This window comes from Malus domestica, chromosome 09, assembly GCF_042453785.1.
Source record: "Malus domestica chromosome 09, GDT2T_hap1".
In the NCBI taxonomy this organism is placed as follows: Eukaryota; Viridiplantae; Streptophyta; class Magnoliopsida; order Rosales; family Rosaceae; genus Malus; species Malus domestica.
In genome coordinates, this window is record NC_091669.1 from 9,550,701 (window position 1) to 9,571,264 (window position 20,564).

The window sequence follows — 20,564 nt, forward strand, 5'->3', positions numbered from 1 at the left end:
TTTTGGGAAATGACTCATATTTGCTATAAACTATGAATTTAAAACCTGCAGCGAAGTGAGGCACTTTTGCCAGTTTTGACCTAGAAGCAAATGGAAACGGGAAACGTAATTCCAACTACTTAGTTGAAAACGCTGAATTTGATCTCAAGTAGAAATGTTATACAAAGCAAACTTATAGAGCCCCATTATTGCAATACAACATAACAAATGTTGAAGCACCAGAAATCATAAAAAACATGACGTTGGCCTTGAAGGCCCAAACATTTCTCTAGCCGCTAGACACATCAAGCTAAGTTCGGCGTCCCCTCGTCGCTCGTGCAGTTGTTGACTTCCTCCTCCTCCTGAATGTCTCCACAAACCATTCAAGCTTCTTGTCTGCCAACGTGTTTCCAGCAACCACTCCCACTACTAGTCCGCTAACAACTCCTGGCAAAACTACGTACCAGTCAAACTCAAATGTAAATCCAGCCTCTTCATCTTCTTCAAAGCTTGATGGTGGCGGCAGCCTCGAGCTTTCAGAACCCTTGCATTTCTTGGACAAAAGCTTTCCACACAAACCTGAGTTTCCTTGGTATGAATCTTCTAGGAATGTACCAAATTGTTGGCCAAGTGGTATTGGCCCCCAAAGGTGGTTATGCGACACGCTGAAATACTCAAGGAAAGTAAGTTGTGCCAAGCTACCGGGGATCCTTCCTGAGAGCTTGTTTTGAGAGAGATCCAACGATTCAAGAGCAGTCAAGTTCCCTAGAGATGAAGGGATGTGGCCAGAGAGAGCGTTGTTGGAGAGGTTTAGAAAATGAAGTGCTCTTAGACTCCCAATGATACTTGCTGGAATCTCTCCTTCAAATCTATTACTTGAGAAATCTATGAGTCTCAGAACATAGGGGGTCTTATCATATGTCAACTTAACACCTTTTACAGGAATTATCAACTTGTATGAAAATTCATAGTAATTTCCATATTTATTTGTGCTGTCGTTCGATGGGACTAAAAAGTACCGGCTTCCCTCGTTTGCAACAACATATTTCATGAAATTCCAGTTCTCCATGTACTTAGAAGGCAACATACCTGAAAACAGATTGTTGGATAAATCAATGATGCACAAGTTTGGGAACTCATGATTAGTTGGAGGCTTCCCAATTATCCCATGAAATGCATTCGACCGCAAAATGAGACCCCTCAATACTGGAAGTACCCCTAACCAAGAAGGGAAGATGTCACTGATCTGATTGTTGCCAATGTTAAGAAACTCTAACCGAGTGCAGTCGACCATTGATCTTGGTAGCTTCCCCTGTAACCGATTGTAACCCAACCCAACCAATTTCAAACTATTTTTGTTAGCACAAAATGGAGGAATATCACCGTTAAAAGAATTAAACATCAAGATCAATATTTCCAAGGTACTGGACTTCCCCAAACACCGTGGAAGCATGCCACTCAGGCTGTTGTTGCCCAAATCAAGAACTTGAAGATAATTCAAGTCGCAGAACAATGGTGAAACTTCTCCACTATAATTATTGTTGTTGACACTGTAAAACGTGATAGATTGTGGTGGAATTGGCAATGACCCTTGTAATTGATTATCATTAAGAGTAAAAAGTTGCAGATTTTTCCATGGAAGAGTGATTGGATTTTCCTCAAAGCCTGTTAAGAAGTTCGAAGAGAGGTCGAGATTGAGCAGAGTTTCTCTAGTTGCATTCCATAGCCATTTTGGTATTTGGCCATGAATGTTGTTACCAGAAAGGCCTAGGGATTCCAATTCGTATTGATTTTTCAAAAATTCTGGAAACTCTGTCAAGTTGCATTCAGCCAACTCTAGATATTCGAACTTTGGAAGAGTAGCACTCGAACCAGATTTGACACGCACGGATAACTTGTTGTACCCTAAACCAAGTACCTTCAACTTTTTGAGGTTGGAAAACTGGTCAAACTCAACTAATCCACTCAAATTATTATTGGAAAGGCCAAGACGTTCAAGATTTCTGAGGTGGAAAAGCGATTTAGGAATTGCTCCTTGCAAATCGTTGAGGGTGAGCCGCATAATAGTTAATTGGGTCGACTCTAATGCGAGCCAAGATGGGATTTCACCAGTTATTGAATTGTTAAGCAAGTCTAGAACTGCAAGTTGGGTCAGGTTAGCCACAAAACGTGGGAAATTCCCCTGTAAGTTAATATTCGAAAGACCCAAGTGGTTGAGCTTGGTTAATTTTCCAAAACAAGACAAGGAATCAGGAACTAAGAATTGGCCTGCGGAAACGTCATGAAATGAAGCCATCTTAAGGAAACTGAGCTGGGTAAGGTTTCCGAATGAAGATGGAACATGGGAATCAAAACCACAATATGAGATATCAAAGTAATTTAAGGAATGAAGGTTTCCGATAGAACTAGGAAGTTCACCAGAGAAATTTGTCTGTGAAACATCCAATGTTTTGAAGGAATTGGTCCTGTTAAAAGTAGGAAAATAACCATTTAGGTCTGTGTTCGAGTACAATCTAAGCTCCTCTAGGTTTGGTAGGTGGAAAATGCCTACTGGGAATTCCCTATACAACCCACAGTAGCTTAGATTGAGAGATGTGAGAGAAGATGCGTTGACCAAGATATCAGGCACAGTGGAGTATATGCCTACATCACTAAGATGAAGTTGTTTTATGCTGGTCAAGTTTTGGACTAGGATTCTCATGATGGACTTCCTAAGCTCCAAACCATTATTGTTAGACAGAACAAGGGTAGACAGTTTGGATAGCTTTGAAATTTCAGATGGAATTTGGCCAGAAAATGCAGACCTTGAAAGGTTGAGATAGGATAGACTCGAAAGGTCATGGCCTAATCTCGATGGTATTTCAGATGAATTGAAGTTGTTATCTGATAGGTCAAGCATCTGCAAGTGAACAAGTCGGAAGAGGGTGCTGTTGGAATTGATAGAACCATAGAGACAGCTGCTCTTGAGGTCAAGGCCAATGACACGGCCAGACTTCGCATGGCACTCAACACCATCCCACGAACAACAGTTACTCTGATTCTGATCTCCTTCTCGAGCCCAAGATGCAACCTTCGGATAAGCAAAAGGAGATCCAGAAGCTGACTTGTCTATCGTAAAGCTTTCCTTGAATTGTAACAAGAAGGAATGCTCGTCAGCGTGGCAAAGTGTCCGTGTCTGAGTCTGCACAAATGAAAAACAGTGAGTAGCATTGAGTAATAGCAAAAGAAGACAATGCAAACAGGTAAACTTGGACAACAAAGAATCCATTTTCGTGGCAGTGTGTTTTTCTGGTTATAGGAAATATTGTTTTATGGCTCTCGGATAATTAAGAGTGGAGAAGTTAACTCCTTTTATAGACACAACTCATGCAAAGCATAAATAAATAAATAAAGTATGAGTCGATCGATGAGTGGGTGGTGAATTGATGTCTCGATCAATTGAAGACTTGGAAGTCAGTCATCGTTTGCATGTAATAATTGCAAACTCGATTGTTTAGTTTTATCTGTACGCTCGTTTGATCTTAAAGAATGTGAACGTAGTACTTTGAGCAGATAAAATCAGGTGATCACTATCACTTGAAGACTTGAAGTCAAGTCGTCGTTTGCATATGTGACTCATCGCAACGCTTATTTATCTTTTTAATACAGGTTCTAATTATGTGTATATATACTCCTTAACTCAATTTATTTATCGTTACACTTATTTATCTCATGTTAATTACTTGAGTTGAAGTTCGTCCATGTAGTAGGATTTACTATGTATACACACAATTTATTCATAGTACGTGAATATTAATTAATTTAGTTTTTAATTTAAGGTTAGTGTTTTATTTTCTCGAGCTTTGCACACATAACAAACAATTAGTTGTCACTCCTACTAATAAAAATGTCACCGAGGCTACTATCTCTTTCACAAACAGAGTAGTTTTTGTTCCACTAATCATGGGCATGAGGTCTCGTGAACCAGATTATAAGCCACTGATCATCAACATAAACGTTCTTGTAAAGCTAACCATGCATTCAAAGTGACAGGCCGACGAATCAATGGAAGTCTTTCGAAGCTAGCTACTATCCTATCCAGCACTTACACATATTTTTGGATGCGCACAATATTAATTATATATTGCAGGATGTAACATGATTCATTTTATAGAAAACTAGATTTTAATCCTTAAATAAGATAAAACTGAGAAAAATGTCTTATACAAGATTAAAATTTGATTTTAGTTTCTAGACTCTATTTAATGTTAGCATATGTAATATTCAATGTCTCTCCGTTTTATTTATAATTTATAATTCTCATTATGGTAAGTATATTATATAAGAAAATATTTTTGTAGAGATTTTTTGGTACACTTATGTTTTTCCATATTTTCTTATGTGCCACTAATTCATTACAATGTATTTAGATATGAACATTTCGGTACACTTATATTTTTCCATATTTTCTTATGTACCACTAATTCATTACAATATATTTAGGTATGAACATTTCGGTACACTAGGTTAGTATAATATATTTAGGTACGGACATTTCGGTACACTAGTTTAGTATAATACATTTAGGTACCAACATTTTGGTACACTAGTTTAGCATCATATATTTAGGTATGAAATTTTTTTGGTACACTTATGTTTTTGCATATTTTCTTATGTGTCACTAATTCACTACAATATATTTATGTACGGACATTTCGGTACACTAATTTTGTAAAATATATTATGATACGAACGTTTAGGTACACTAATTAGATGAAGTAAAATAAAATTAATGAATTAAAATATGTATAATAATAAATTTCAATTTTAATGTAATGTAATGACATTAAATAAGATATCTATTAAATATTAAAAAAAATGTAATATGAATTTGAATTAAGTACACATTAGAGGACTAAAATCAATATCCAATCTAACACCAGGTTTTTATTGAATTTTAATCTTCTTCTTCAAGGATTAAAGTTCAAAAACCCCTTAATTTTAATGTCGTAAGATTATTGATTACTATGTGGTAGTACCAATTTTGTCTGAAGTAATGAATCATCCTTTCATAGACTTCATCTACCTTTTCGCGAGAGTTGTGAGACTTCTCTGAATGATCATATTCATTCATGGAATGACACATCATTTATAGAAGGGTGTAACCTCTATCAGTGGTGGATCCATGATTTTAGTGTCAGGTGGTCCCAATTTTAAAGCTCCAAAAAAGAAAGACCAAAATAACATTAAAAAAATAAATGACAAAATCAATACCATTTATCCGTCTACTAAAATAAAAATAAGTACAACTACATAATATATAACTCATGTAGTTAATGTGAGACTATCAAGACTCTTGTCATTAATACATTGATAAACACTGTGTTGATCACTTGAGTAACAAGTTCTCACAATATGAACTAATAAATAAATCATGCACCCCTAAAATAACTTGCATAACTAAATCCTAATTACGGTTTTGGGATCAAAGAGAACAATGGAAGACGTTCGCAAACCTAAAGGCTAAAAGTTATTCAATTTGAAAATCTTTTAACCATTCATATACATAAAACAAATAAACAGTTCATTATGAATATGCTACTTGTTACTAAAAATGTTGATTGGCTTGACATGAATGAATGAATGAATGACTAAAAGGTCTCTGAATTGAAGGATTTTTGCATATACGATTATGATAAAGAGAATAAACAGTTTTGATATGATGTTCGTACAGTGAAAATACGTTAATCGTAAGTGAGGGGACAAACATTATCCAAAAAAGTGTATGATAATACTTGTACTCCTTGGGAGATGAGCTCATTCTCCCACTTACAAATAAAGTATCTTAACCGTAGAAATTTCATAATCAAAATCGTTCAATTTCTTAATCTTCATTTAAAAATCATCCCTATAAATATCATTCGAATTAGATATTGTTTAATCATCTAAATGTAACAAATGAATCAACAGTTTGTCATAAATATGTTAGTTGGTACTTACACCGTTAATTTGTTTGATACATTTGGATCTAAATGACCTCTGATTCAAATGATTTTCTTGTGGAGATGATTTTCAAATAAATCTTACAAAATTGAAATGTTCCATTTATAAAAAGAAAAACTAATAAAAAGAGTTTGAAAACTTAACGATAAAAACAAAATAAAGGGTAAAGTGAATAGTACCATGTTTGATTTTTTAGTGTAAAAATGTGGTTTTTCATTAAAATGAATAGTACCGCAGACTTTTCGTTAAAACTTCCTTTATAAAATTTATGCTATAAAGATTCACTATTTGTAAATGGAGAAATAAGCTCATTCCAAAAAGTGAACACAAGTATTATTCTTCACAAAACATACGCAAACAAAATATGGGGTTGAGTGATGAGTCATTGAGTGGTGACAAAAAAGAAATGAAAGAGAAAACCAAACAAGGAGACAATGAAGTCAATAAAATGCCGATCTCGATCACTCGAAGACTTGGAAGTCATATGAGTCGTTTGCAAGTAAACATCTCTAGCTAACCTACAAGTCTACCATTAATGTTATTGTTACTTATTGGCATTGGGTATCATGCAATTGTCTCAGTTGAAGTCAAGCTATTAAGGATAAATTTGCCTTGTCCCACGTGATAAGGTATCGCTAATTAGTAATTACCACTCATGTTCTTGTCATGATAAATACTAAAAGTGACATTAAGAAAAAATAGAAATTGCATTTATAATTCAGTAATACAAAAGACCAACACAAGGGTTACATCAATAGCATCTTAAACATCTAGAGTTCCTTTGGTGTATCCAAATTTTCGTCAACTTAAATCACTTGACACACTTTAGAGTGTAATACCGTTATTTTATTGCCTAGAAACCCTTAACATTTCATATAGGTTGTGAATCTAACGTCTAATTTAATCTCTAAAGTTAACTTACACTATTTCTTATGAAAAACTACTAATTTACCTCCAAAGACACTATTTCTTTATGAAAAACTATCAATCTACCCTTCAATGTGTATTACATGCAAGTACCGTGACTTAAATTGACGAAAAATTGAATATAGTAGCTTTGACTATAATATTAGGGATGTAATTGACAGATTTTTATAATTCAATGACTAATTTTTTTGAAAAAATAGTCTAGGAGCTTAATTTTCACTGAGGTGATAATTAAAAGACTAAATTAACTGTTCACCTAAAATATATTACAAAAACACGGGTGATTTTGGAGACTCGCGTTAACTTTTATTGCATGTATGGATTGGATAGAGCACGACAAAACAATATCACACCACACAAAGGATATATAACAGAATCCACCAGATTCAAGTTCAACCCCATAATAACTTAAACAACTTAAATATGGAGACCAGATTTACAAGGACTAAAAAGCACTTTATCCCCTCCTCCTCGTGCGTCTTGGCTGCCTCTACTGGATTTTTTTTACCAAGCTAGAAAATATAAAAATTGCATTCATAATTCAATAATACAAAGGATCAACACAAGGGTTACATCAATACCATCCAAAAATCTAGAGTTCCTCCGGCCAGAGTAACAAAGGGCTAAAGCCCCATCGAAACCCGAAATTACGTACTCCTTTGATGGACAACAATTACTTATCCCTTCTCCTTCTTACGTCCAAGATGCAACCATTGGATAAACAAAAGAATCTGCAGGAGCAGACTTGTTAATCGCAAAACCATTCCTTGGATCACAACAAGGCAGAGCACTTATCCATAGAGTCAAGTCGATTATTGTGCATCCGTATGATTGAAACAGTCGAGCTAGCTAGTAGGTTTAATTATGTGTTTATCATGCTAACTTCTATCATTTTCATTCCATCAGTCATCAATCGATTATCACCAGAAATATTCTAGTCATGCTCAACATGCATTCGAGTCTTACAAATTGTTTTTCTGTCCATTTTCAGTACTTATTTTTGGTTGCACAAACAAAATGTAGATTATGCCAACAAAATTTTAATTTTGAGATATGATACAAAGTCCCTACTTTGCCTGTAATATTTTACAAACACTGAGCCATTTATAAAGTTTGGAAGAAAAAAAAAAGTTACATTATACATGTTCAATTTCCATACACTAGCCTTCATGCACGTGCAGAGTGCATTTTTTTAATCACGGCATGCTACGTGTGACTTACACGCTTTAATTGTATTTATATGCGTAAATTGACAAAAGAAAGTCAAATATTTGAAGTAAATGAATAATCTTAAATCATGCTCAAAGAAACCTCTCATAAATCAATAAAGAAGCTGAATCCACATAATAAAATCAGTCTCTGTTGAATTTATATTAAGAATAGAGAAAATAATATTTAATAAACAACTGATTGAATCATATTATTGCTAGCCCATTGTGAGGCTAAGCCCGCCCCCTCTTCTTTAGTGTAAATAATATCGTTTGTTCAAAAAAAAAAAAAATAAACAACTGATTGAATCACATTATTGCTAACCCATTGTGAGGCTAAGCCCACCATCCTCCCCTTTAATGTGGATAATATCATTTGTTCACAAAAAAAAAAAAACAATCATTTGACAACTAATTTAATCACATTATTATCCACGTGCGAAATACCTTTTTTTATAACCTGCATTACATCCTCTTAAGATGAAAATTGCATTATTCCAACTTGGAACCTGCCACTCTTGTTCCTTAAAGACTTAAAAAGTAAACTGTATAATTTTTCCTCTATTTTAGGTCATGTGTCAACGAGTACCCCACCATTTATACAACCCTTTTTCTAATTATTAAATTTTTTTTTGTTAATTTTAAATGAATGTCTCACTCCATAACTTCAAAACCGTTCTTCAAATCAACGTAACACATCAATCAGGATCCTCCTATATATAAATAGTTGATTTTTCGAACTTGTTGAAATTTGATTAGTTCAACTTTCTCATCTTTTGAAATTTCTATGGAAGAATAATCCTTCGGATGCCAAAAAATCTTTTGGTATAGTCAACCGATACGACAGTTTTCATTCCTAACTTATATTGTAAGCGTGTTGACTGTTGGGTATCCCATATCCATGAAGTTTCTTGATTCACCAAGCACCCACGCACGTCCAACTACAACCAAACTATTGTGTTTAGTTTATGATTCACTAGCCTTCATGCATGCGCTCACGCACGTGCAGAAGACATTTTTTGAATCATGGCATGCTACGCGTGACTTACACATTTTAAATGTATTTATATGCGTACATTGACAAAAGAAAAATCAAATATTTGAAGTAAATGAATATAACAAACACAAAAGAAGATTCAATGACCAACATGTGACTTTTTGGATGGAATTTGGGTAAATTTGAAGCTAGGGAGAAATGATCTATTCATAGTATTTTAGGGAAAAAATTGGCCTAACCAAAACTTTGTGGGTAATATCGGCAATGGGGTACAGCACAGGTAAAGGGTGGGAATCGGCGAATTACTCTTCTTAAATGTATAGAGAAACTGAACTCAAGTGAAGCTCTAGGTTATTGTCATTTAGGGATGTGCAACGGTTATGGTGGGCGGATAACCGCGGTTATTTACCCATAACCGTTTATGCTCATATCTACATAACCGTTTTCCTGTTGGGTAATTGCCTAAACGGTTATACACATACCCATAACCGTTTATAAACGGTTAACCATATCCATAACCGTATACACATTTAACCGTAACCGTTTAATACTCATTTATCCTTTTTAACCCGTATATTCTTTTTTTTTTTACCATTACCCCTTTTTCACCCGTCTACATGTTTTTTAACAACTTGAAAATTAAAAAAAAAATTGTCATAATTTTTTTTTTTTGACAATTAAACACCGTTATAGGTACATTCATCATACATTTCCGTATTTTAATTTTTTAAATCATTATACCATTCCAATAATTAAAATAATAGTTTACGGACGATATTTTGACTGTTACCAATGAAGGTAAATATAATATTTGCTAAGTATTATTGGGTTACAAAAATTGTTTAGAAGACATTTATGTCAAAGCATTTCTGTCAATTTCACGGTTACCCGCAAGGAATTTAAATTAATTTGGCGAATTCCTTGATGATGAGAATCATCATTCCTTTAGCAATGTTATTGAGAGAAGGACCGATGAATTCCTTACTAATTTATTGGATGCTAAGTATTATTGAATCGAGAACATTTTATATTACTATTTATTTTTGTCTTATTATCTATATAAAAAAACAATATAAAATGTTAACGTGGCTTAAGCGTGACCACACAAAATAGGAAGGCATGAGAACAACGAGGGCAGACAATCATCATCCAAGGGTTGCATCAATAGCATCGAAACCCGAAATTACGTACTTCTTTGATGAACAACAACTACTCATCCCATCTTCTTCTTGCGTCCAAGATGTAACTTTTGGATTGAAGAAAGTTAATGTTCCACCATATGATAAAGCGAATTTTAACGAAAAACTCCCGGTACTGTTCACTTTAACGAAAAACCACATTTTTACAATAAAAAGTCAATCATGATACTATTTACTTTACCTTTTATTTTGTCCTTATCGTTAAAACTCAAAGTTTCAAGCCATTTTCATTAGTTTTCTTTATGATAAAACTAATTGATTAAATATAATGACGTGTGTATAGTAGGAGAGATAATTGTGTGGTTATTATTTCCCAAAAGGGTTGGGGAATAAATTGGTATGAATTCATTATTCACGAAATTCGAGCCTAAAATCTCTTATTTACAATCAAAAAGTAATATCACTAAACCGAAATACTAAATGACTTCATTTCTCAAAATTAAAAACTAAAAATTTAGGTTATCAAACGAACTCTTATTTTTTCAAATTATGATGTATGTTTTTGTTTTTATTTTTTTTTAATGTCCGAATTAAATATGCTTAGGATCTCACATAATTAAAGGTGGAGAAATCGACGTCCCTTTTTTGTAGACGGTACATACAAAGTTGTTTCTTTCAATGAGCTTGGGGAGCTATGGACTACAAAAAATAGTGATCATAATTCTAAACATACAAGAAGTCAAGAAGGTGGAGAAATGGGCGCTGATAAGGGGAACATAATAATTTGCTCAGACCGTCACTTGAAGACATGAAGTCAAGTCATCGTTTGATAAGATCAGCCCATCGCCATCACTTGAAGACATGAAGACTTGTTCGACAAGAAAAGAAAAAAAAAGGAAACTTGAAGACTTGGAGTCAATTCATCGTTTGCATGTAATAATTATTATGTTCACCTTTGAACAAAAGAAAAAAAAAAACCCATCTCACTGTAAGATTGAAAATTTCTGTACTCATATCAAAAGTCAAAATCTTAACATATACAAGTAAAAATTTCACCGGTGTTCTAAGCTAGTTACAAATACCATACCATTATTCATCCGACCCCCCTTAATTATATACTAATCAGAAGGGGCTTATGGGTGTTTCGATCACCAAGGCACGTAACCTACAGAAATAAAAAGAAATGCAAATATGATGAGGAGAGCTACTTTTCAGCAGAAATAAGTAAAGGAAGAAGCAAAAGGAGGCGGCTGTGGAGATAGTCTTTACGGCAAGTGAAACATTCTATATTTCATTGTCAGAAGCACAATTTGAGAGTGAATCAGTCATTAATTACTCTTGTTACTGTTCTCCAATAGCCTCTTTCATGTTTCCACTCAATTTTCATTACAAAGATGTATTATGTCAAGTTGAGTCCTCTCCGAACCGCAGGAGATAGTTGCCCATCATGCAAAGTGACTTTTTGTTCTCACCAATCTGTTCATTTTCTTTCCACCATTACTAGTCATCCCCTAGCAAAGTTGTCTCCAAAAGGGAAGGATTAGATAATGATATGAGAGATAGAGATGGAAAAGTACATGATTTTATAGGCTAGGGTTTAATATTTTTATTTTTCTTTAATCATCAAGAAAAAAAAGGTCATTGGATCATCGTGGTTTAACATGTTTTCTTTGATACATTCGATATTTTCATGAAAATATCCAAAAAATCATATAAAGTTATGGAGATGAGGGGTGAAGTCTAAACTTCACTTTATATCAGAGAAACTCTTAAGTTTAGGATAAAATCGACATATATCGTCGATATTTTGTATAGACCTGTTAAATATTGAAAAAAAATCTCATATTTTGTCCAAATCAATGTTTAAGAATTCCCAATGTTTCATTTTAAATTTTCATTATTTCCATAGAAAGCAACCGATATTCAATATGTCCGTCGATATTTCCACAAATTTGCTTATTGATATTTCCACGGTTACTGATATTGTAAGCATTGGTTTTAACAGATACAACAAAAATACCTTTGGTTGAAGCTTCCTCCAACTTGCGTCTCAATTGGTCAGGAATGAAACTATAACAAACACCTCCAACACTTTGTGGTAATAGTCAAAGGCGTATAATTTGGTTCAAGACTATAAGCCTTAATCAATTAGTAGCAAAAATATGGTTTCACACTAATCCCATGACGAGAATATTTGCGGTGATAGTGAAAGGCGTGTAATTTGGTTCAAGACTTCAAGCCTTAAAAGTGGATCCATGCATACGACTAGAAGGGAAAAGAGGTAATTGGGAGCCGCCGACTCCGGTTAGACCTCAGACTACTGTTTTAATTTTTTATTTTTTTTTACAACTTTATTCTTTAAAAGGGTAAAATGAAAACTTTGAATTTTGCTAAGTAATAACAGATAATTAATTAAGAGCAAATAGTAAAAAAAAATATTAATATTAAGAAGAGGAGGGTTTGGAACTATTTCAATAATTTGGAAATTGAGAGTTTTAAACCCAGAATGCATGGGTAGAGATCAAATACCATATTCAATAGGATATTTGAGCACATGCAAGTGCAGATAGTAAATACGAAGTCTTATAGTGGTAATAATACCCTCTTTAGTATTTTTATAGTATCAATATAGATAAACATTTTTCTTCTAATACAATGCGTGATTCATTAAAATTCACTGAGAATAAAGGAAAGGAAATAACCATCTCAACCCACCCCCTCAGTTATATACTAAATAGAAGGGGTCTTTGGCGTTTCATTCACCACCACGGCAAGTGAAACACGACTCCACCTACAGAAATAAAATAAAAAATTGCTAGTGTGATGAAAAGTGACAACTTTTTTTCTTACCAATGTGAAACTTCAATTTTTCTTTTTTTCAAGATTTGAAACATTTTATTTTCTTTATTTTTTATAGTTGAAATTGACCCATATGATAGTGATCATGCTTGGTATATCTGTGATGAGTGATCGCTGCCTGCACAATTAGACTATGCCTATGGTTCTGCTTGGTGTATCCGCAATAAAGGATCATACGCATTCTAGGAGTGATCATGCTTGGTATATCCGCGATGGGTGATCACTACCTAGAGTTAGGATACAGTTTTGTTAGGTATACCCGCAATGGGGGACCGTACATATAATAGGGGTGATCATACTTGGTATATCTGCGATGGGTGATCATTGCCTGCACTATTAGACTATGCCTATGGTTTTGTTTGGTATATCCGCAATGGGGGACCATACGCATTCTAGGAGTGACCATGCTTGGTATATCCGCGATGGGTGATTACTACCTAGAGTTAGAATTCGGTTCTGCTTGTATATCCGCGATTGAGGACCGTACATATGATGGGGGTGATCATGCTTAGTGTAATTGCGATGGGTGATCACTCTCTACCTAGGGTTGTGAGGATTAGTTGTACTTGCTTAATTTCGATAGACGACCATATTTTAGTTAGATTCCGTTGAGTGATCCGGAATCCCAGTTCTTGTTTGTTTCCATTAAGTTAGTCTGAAAACCTAGATTTGAGTGCATAAGAATTGCTCACAGTGGATATTGTGGATGCAAATTTCCGCCTTCTTCTTCTTGGACAAAATTGCACCTACAAAACAATTAACACCTTAGGTCAAGGCCAAGAGCCTCACGCCCCCACGATGAATTGGGAGGGCTTTGGCCGAAGAACCTCCGATGCCAAAGTTAGAATTTAGAGAGAAAAGTATTTAGAGAGTTTTTGGGAGTTTTGCAAGAGTATGAAACTTAGCTTTTTAGAAGAAATAGGGTCATATATATAGGGAATGGGGTGTGGCCGGCCTTTAAGTGTGTTTTGGGGTGTTACTTGGTGATTCAATTAGCATTTAATATATTAATTAGGTATAAATATATTAATTGGCTAATTATCATAATAAAACAAATGTTTTGGGAGGTTTTGAAGGTTATGGAATGAGGATGGATGAGACAAATTTGAACTTGTTACCTATTTTGGGTACTCCTGATTTGGTTGATGGATGATTCTCCACTGCTCACGTGTAGGAGACCCGGTATGCACCGAGGGTAAATTTGTCATCTTCACCCAAAAAACCACGTGTCGCCTTATGATTATTTTTTGCTCCACAGATATTATGTTTGTAAATTTGAGTTATCATGTTATTGCTTGGAATCCATGTAGGGAATTATGGTGAGTTCCTTTATTAAATTGGTGAAATGATATGTGATTTTTTTGATTGATTAACGTAGTTAAATGTTAATATTGTGCATCTTTGATTTGTTAGATCGCTTAATTGTTGTGATTGTGGATTGTGTTGGAAAATATTGTGATATAGGTGAATGACAATCTTGTTCACATATGATTTCATTATGTAGACGAAAATCTAGCAAGGCATACTCAATTATTGGTTCCCTTGTGTGATTTTGGAACTCTATGTTCTTGCCAGTTAATGCCTTGAGAATTTTAGAGCTTAAAAGAAGGGTGAATTACGAATGGTTTGATCCCGTTGTAAGGTATATAGGCAGTCCAACATAGATGTTCGATGATAAAGTACGTGGTGACGTCGCGTGTTGATCCTGGACGTAGCTCGGGATCAGAGGGTGACATATAGACTCTTGCATTTGATCCCCCATAAACGCTCATGCACATCACCATCTAAAAAGGAAACAACCATCTTCACCATATTCCTTTCCGGAATTGGCTATGTCTTAAAAAGTTTCTCAGTTGTAAAAATTAGGATACGAATCGTTGTATTGTTTGCAAGAGCACGAAGCTCAAACTAGGAAATATCAGAATCGAATTATTTTTACTTTCTAATTTATTTATGTTCAATGACTTCAATTATTTCCCTAAATCAAGAGAGTGTTTTGATGATTTCCCACTAAATTAACATAAAGGGCCAATTTCCGCATACGGCCATGTTTCCCTGTACTTCATCTAACTTTCTATTGAAAATGTCACATTTCAAAATTTAAAAAAAAAAAGAAGACAATAATAAGATTAAGAAAGGAAATATAACAAACACAAAAGGAGATTCAACGACCAACATGTGACTTTTTGGATCGAATTTGGGTAAATTTGAAGCTAGGGAGAAATTATCTATTCATAGTATTTTAGGGAAAAAATTGGCCAAACCAAAACTTTATGGGTAATATCGGCAATGGGGTACAGGTTAAGGGTGGGAATCGGCGAATTACTCTTCTTAAATGTATAGAGAAACTGAACTCAAGTGAAGCTCTAGGTTAGTGTCAATTAGGGATGGACAACGGTTATAGCGGGCGGGTAACCGCGGTTATTTACCGATAACTCATACCCCCATAACTGTTTACCCGTTGGGTAATTGCCTAAAAGGTTAGACCCATACCCATAACCGTTTATAAACGGTTAACCATACTCATAACCGCATACCCATTTAACCGTAACCGTTTAATACCCGTTTACCCATTTACCCTTTTTAACCCCGTTTATCTTTTTTTTTACCATTACCCATTTTTCACCCATCTACGTGTTTTTTAACAACTTGAAAATGAAAAAAAAATTGTCATAATTTTTTTTTTTTTTTGACAATTAAACACCGTTATAGGTACATTCATCATACATTTCCGTATTTTAATTTTCAAACGGACCATAGATGTCCTAGTTTACAGGATTTAAGCCAGTCAGTTAAGAGTTATTTTACTCACCCCCTAACCCTTGTATAGCTTACGCCCCTCTAGATTGTGCCACATGTTTAAAAGACAAAACACAATTAGTCTAATGCATTTAATTATTTCTTACCAATAATTAAGCAATAAACTTACCATTCAAAACCCCACTGAGTGAGGTTTCAAAACATAATTCATTAAAATTACATGATGAATGTTGTTGTTAAGGCCTTGCAAGGCATGATAGTGATTGGAGTTGGGGCTCTTGACTTTATAATTGGTGCAGCTCTCTATTCATTCAGAAGCTGCAATCTGTAATGGAAAGAGATCAAGAGTTTGCGTTGTTAAGCAAATTTGACACCGTATTCTATATACAAGCTAAAAGTAGCCACTCTTCGGCATCCTAATTTTGGGACAACATAAAAAATTCATATGATCACCTATCAAATTTGCCCCACCTAGTCAGAAATCATATTGCTATTTAGCCTAATGAAAAATTCAAAAGTTAGTTCACATCGAAGACTAAAAGATTTAAGTGCTACCGAAGATAAAGCACACACAGGTTTTGGTTGAATGTATGGGATAATTTCCATTGATCTCAGTATAAGGTATTTATACAATTTCACAGAGACTTTACAGAAGTTGACAAACTGTACAAGGAAAGATTTTACAATTGAATATGTGCATACAATCAGGAAGCTTAATAAGGGAAATGAATGTGATCATGATTTCATGGGCTGATGAGCTTGATTCCCTCCATCTTGTCTATCACACACCCGCAAGCTAACGGGGCAAAGAAGCACGGGAAGCTTGGATATGAGATAGCGAAAACGAGTAACGGACAGGCCCTTGGTAAAGATGTCAGCAATCTGATCATGGGTAGAAAGATAAAGGACTCGTAGCTCGTTACGAACTACCTTTTCACGAACAAAGTGATAATCCACCTCAACATGACGAGTACGAGCATGAAAAACAGGATTTGAGGCTAAGGATATGGCGCTAATATTATCACAATGGACTGTTGGACAAGACAGCGGAAGGCAAAGATCACGAAAAAGCTTACGGAACCATGAAATTGCAGCACCAGTGTAGGCAAGCTGGCGGTACTCCGCTTCGGTACTTGAACGGGAAACCCCACCTTGTTTCTTGGAGCTCCAAGAGACAAGGTTTGAACCAATACAAATGCAATATCCACCAATGGAACGCTGGTCATCAGGATCGCCGGCATAATTAGCATCAGAATAAGCAGTGAGAATAATGGAGCCAGGTTTATATGTAATACCGTGAGAGGGAGTACCAACCAAATATCGTAGGATACGTTTGACAGCCAACCAATGGATAGAAGTGGGTTGATGCATAAATTGACAGACTTGGTTGACCGCAAACGCAATGTCAGGACGAGTGAGAGTAAGGTATTGGAGAACACCTACAACACTTTGGTATTATGTCGGATCAGGAAGAGGGTCTCCATCTTGAAGGCTGAGCCTGCGACCGCTAACAGCGGGGGTACAAACAGGTTTAGATGCTGCCATTTTGGTACGCAATAGAAGATCATGTACATATTTTTGTTGAGAAAGAAATAAGCCATCCGATGTCCGGACAATCTCCATGCCGAGGAAATAATGAGCATGACCTAAATCTTTCATAACGAAGCGACGTCCTAAGTCAGCAATCAACCGAGCAATATGAGACATATCATTCCCTATGACCAAAATATCATCGACATAGATAAGCAGATAAATGCGTATGGAGCCATTAAGATAAATGAAAAGAGATGTGTCAGCCTGAGATGGTGTGAAACCCAAGTCTTCCAAGTGCGAAGAGAAACATTGAACCCACGCCCGAGGGGCTTGTTTGAGGCCATAAAGAGATCGCTGAAGTTTACAAACATGATCAGGGAATTGGGAATCCACAAAACCATTTGGCTGGCGCATATAGACTTCTTCAGATAAAAAACCATGTAAAAATGCATTTTGAACGTCAAGTTGACGGACTGGCCACCGAAACTGAACGGATAGTGCAAGGATGAGACGAATGGTGGAATGGTTGACCACGGGGCTGAAGGTTTCACCATAATCGAGTCCAGGCTGCTGATGGAATCCATTTGCAATAAGGCGGGCTTTGAAACGTTGAATAGAGCCATCAGAGTTCCTCTTGATACGGAAGACCCATTTGTTTGGCAAAATGTTCATTGACTGAGTACGGGGAACAAGGACCCAGGTACGGGCTCGTTGAAGAGCATTGAATTCATCTGCCATGGCCTGACGCCACTCAAGAATTTTGTTTGCTTGACTGAAACAAGTAGGCTCAATGAAAGTATTAGTAGGTACAAAATAATCCGCATAATGAGCACATTTGGAATTAGACTTAAGATTACCAGCTTTACTCCGAGTCACCATAGGGTGAGCATTCATCGCTCTTACCGAAGACGTGGCGGGGATAGGTGGTTGTCTTGAGGAACTTGGAGAAATAGGTTGGTATGTGTAATTAAATCAGTAACGGGAAAGGGTGCAAGGCCTGTAGGATGATGGGTTTTACGGTGATAAACTTGGAGAGGAGCAGGTGCATTTGGGTTCGGGATAGGGGAGGATTGGGTTGTAGAATTATGAGGAGGTGCGGCTGGGTTGGTGGATAGGACGGCTGAGGAAGAATTGGGTAGTGGGCTAGTGGGATTAGGAAGTGGTAGGGTCAGATGAGTTGGATTATGAGGGACTGTTCAGATATTGATGGCATTTGTCTAGGAGAATCAGGAATGGGTGATGTTTGATTGGTTGGATTTGTAGGCACCAACTCAGAGGTGGATGGCAAAATGTGTTGCGTATGGATGTGGTTGTTGGTTTGGGGGTGGACACATGGCAATGGCCCAATAATTTCGAGTGCAGAATCCGAGGACGAACTTGTCTTTCGGGAGGCAAGATTAGAGGATAGCTCAGAAAATGGAAAATTGAACTCATCAAAAATAACATGGCGTGACAAAAAAATTCGGTTGGTAGAAATGTCTAAGCATCTATATCCTTGGTAATTCAAAGAATACCCTAAAAACACACATTTGGTAGAACGATAACGTAATTTATTATTATTGTATGGACGCAAGTATGGAAAACATGCACAGCCAAAAGTTTTCAAAAAGGTATAATCTGGTTCTTTGCCAAACAATTTGTGGAAAGGAGTATCATAATTCAAAACTTTAGAAGGAAGACGGTTAATTAAGTATACCGCAGTGTGCATGGCCTCGGCCTAATAAGCAGGAGGCATCGATGCTTGGGCCATCAAGGTAAGCCCAATATCGACAATGTGACGATGCTTACGCTCCGCCAAACCATTTTGCTCCGGATGGTGAGGACATGAAAGACGGTGATGAATCCCATGTTGAGTCAAGAAAGCTTTAAATTGAGCACTAGTATATTCGCCCCCCCATCCGATTGAAACATTTTAATTTTAGTAGAAAATTGATTCTCAACCAGAGTCTTAAATGTAACAAAAATGGAGTAAACCTCAGACTTTAAGCGCATTGGAAAAATCCAAGAATAACGAGAATAATTGTCAACATATAAAACATAGTATTTATAACCACTAATAGATAAATTTGAAGAATTCCACACATCAGAATGAATGAGTTCAAGAGGACGAGATGTAACAGACAAGGATGGAGAAAAAGGAAGTTTAATACTCTTGCCCAAAGGGCATGAGTGACAAACAAAATTATTCATAGAGGTTTTGCCAGATAACGGCAATTTATTCCTAAAAAATAACGATTGTAAAACTTGAGAGGAGGGATGACCAAGGCGTGAATGCCAGACATCGCCATTAACACGAACACCTAACAGTGCTACACGACCATGAAAAGCTTTTGATGAGTGAATGTGGCCAAGACTACCACAAATTTGACACTTTATGCGTGACTCACTAAAGGTTGAAGAAGAGTAACCATTGTGCGGATTTGGGGCGAGGCCTAAAAGACCTGCAGCTAGCTGACCACGATTAGAATTACCTCAATAGAATCCACCACTGCGTTCACCACGATGAAAAGGTCCAGAGGTATGAGAATTGCCTCTATAGAAGCCACCCCCGCGAGAAGAGCGACCATCATTGCGAACGGAGAATGACCGACCACCCCCGCGAGAGGAATTGCGATTTCGGGAGGCCGCCATAGCTTGAACGGAGTGATCAATAGGAGGAGTCGGATCGGCAAGACGCAACTCAGCAGAGAGGAGGAGGGCTTCCAAATCAACATAAGAAACTGGGTTTTCACGAGCTTGGGCAGCAGCGACGGTATTTTCGAACTTGGGTCCAACATTGGACATGATCACAACAACAAGATCGGCATCAGTGATTGGCGACCCAGCAAGCGCCAGACTGTCAGCAAGAGAGTGGATGCGATCCAGATAGTCAGTGATGGAGGAATCACCACGCTTGGTTTGGAAGAAGGCTGTACGAAGTTGGATGATGCGACTCTGATTGTGAGATGCATATTGGTGTTGCAAAGCAACCCAGACATCACGAGCAGATTTGTAACAGGCTATGGCAGAGAGAGTCTGTTGGCCAAGAGACCCATTGATCCAAGAAAGGACCAATTGATCTTTCTGAATCCAATCCTCATAAGCAGGATTGACATTGGTGGTGAGGTTTCTAGTATCATCCTTAAGAAAGTGGGCAGGGCATTCGGAGGATCCATCAATAAAATGCATCAGACGACGACT

At 36.3% G+C, this 20,564-nt stretch overlaps 3 protein-coding genes across 3 annotated transcripts in view; all 3 read right to left on the reverse strand.

Annotated features, from left to right (window-relative positions):
- Positions 1-20,564, reverse strand: part of LOC103421708 (F-box/kelch-repeat protein At3g06240-like) — a 47,010-nt gene that overhangs the window by 15,548 nt on the left and 10,898 nt on the right. The window lies entirely within an intron of this gene.
- LOC103421728 (RNA polymerase II C-terminal domain phosphatase-like 4) overlaps positions 1-20,564 on the reverse strand; it is a 131,742-nt gene that overhangs the window by 6,679 nt on the left and 104,499 nt on the right. The gene's annotated exons all lie outside the window — the stretch shown is intronic.
- On the reverse strand, positions 92-3,285 carry LOC103421732 (receptor-like protein 7). Its single transcript, XM_070805025.1, has one exon. The coding sequence runs from the start codon at positions 3,245-3,247 to the stop codon at positions 290-292; it is 2,958 nt and encodes a 985-aa protein (XP_070661126.1). The 5' UTR covers positions 3,248-3,285; the 3' UTR covers positions 92-289.

Bases quoted from the DNA above. Each gene is read 5' to 3' on its own strand.
- LOC103421732 (XM_070805025.1), bottom strand. From the start codon at position 3,247: ATGGATTCTTTGTTGTCCAAGTTTACCTGTTTGCATTGTCTTCTTTTG.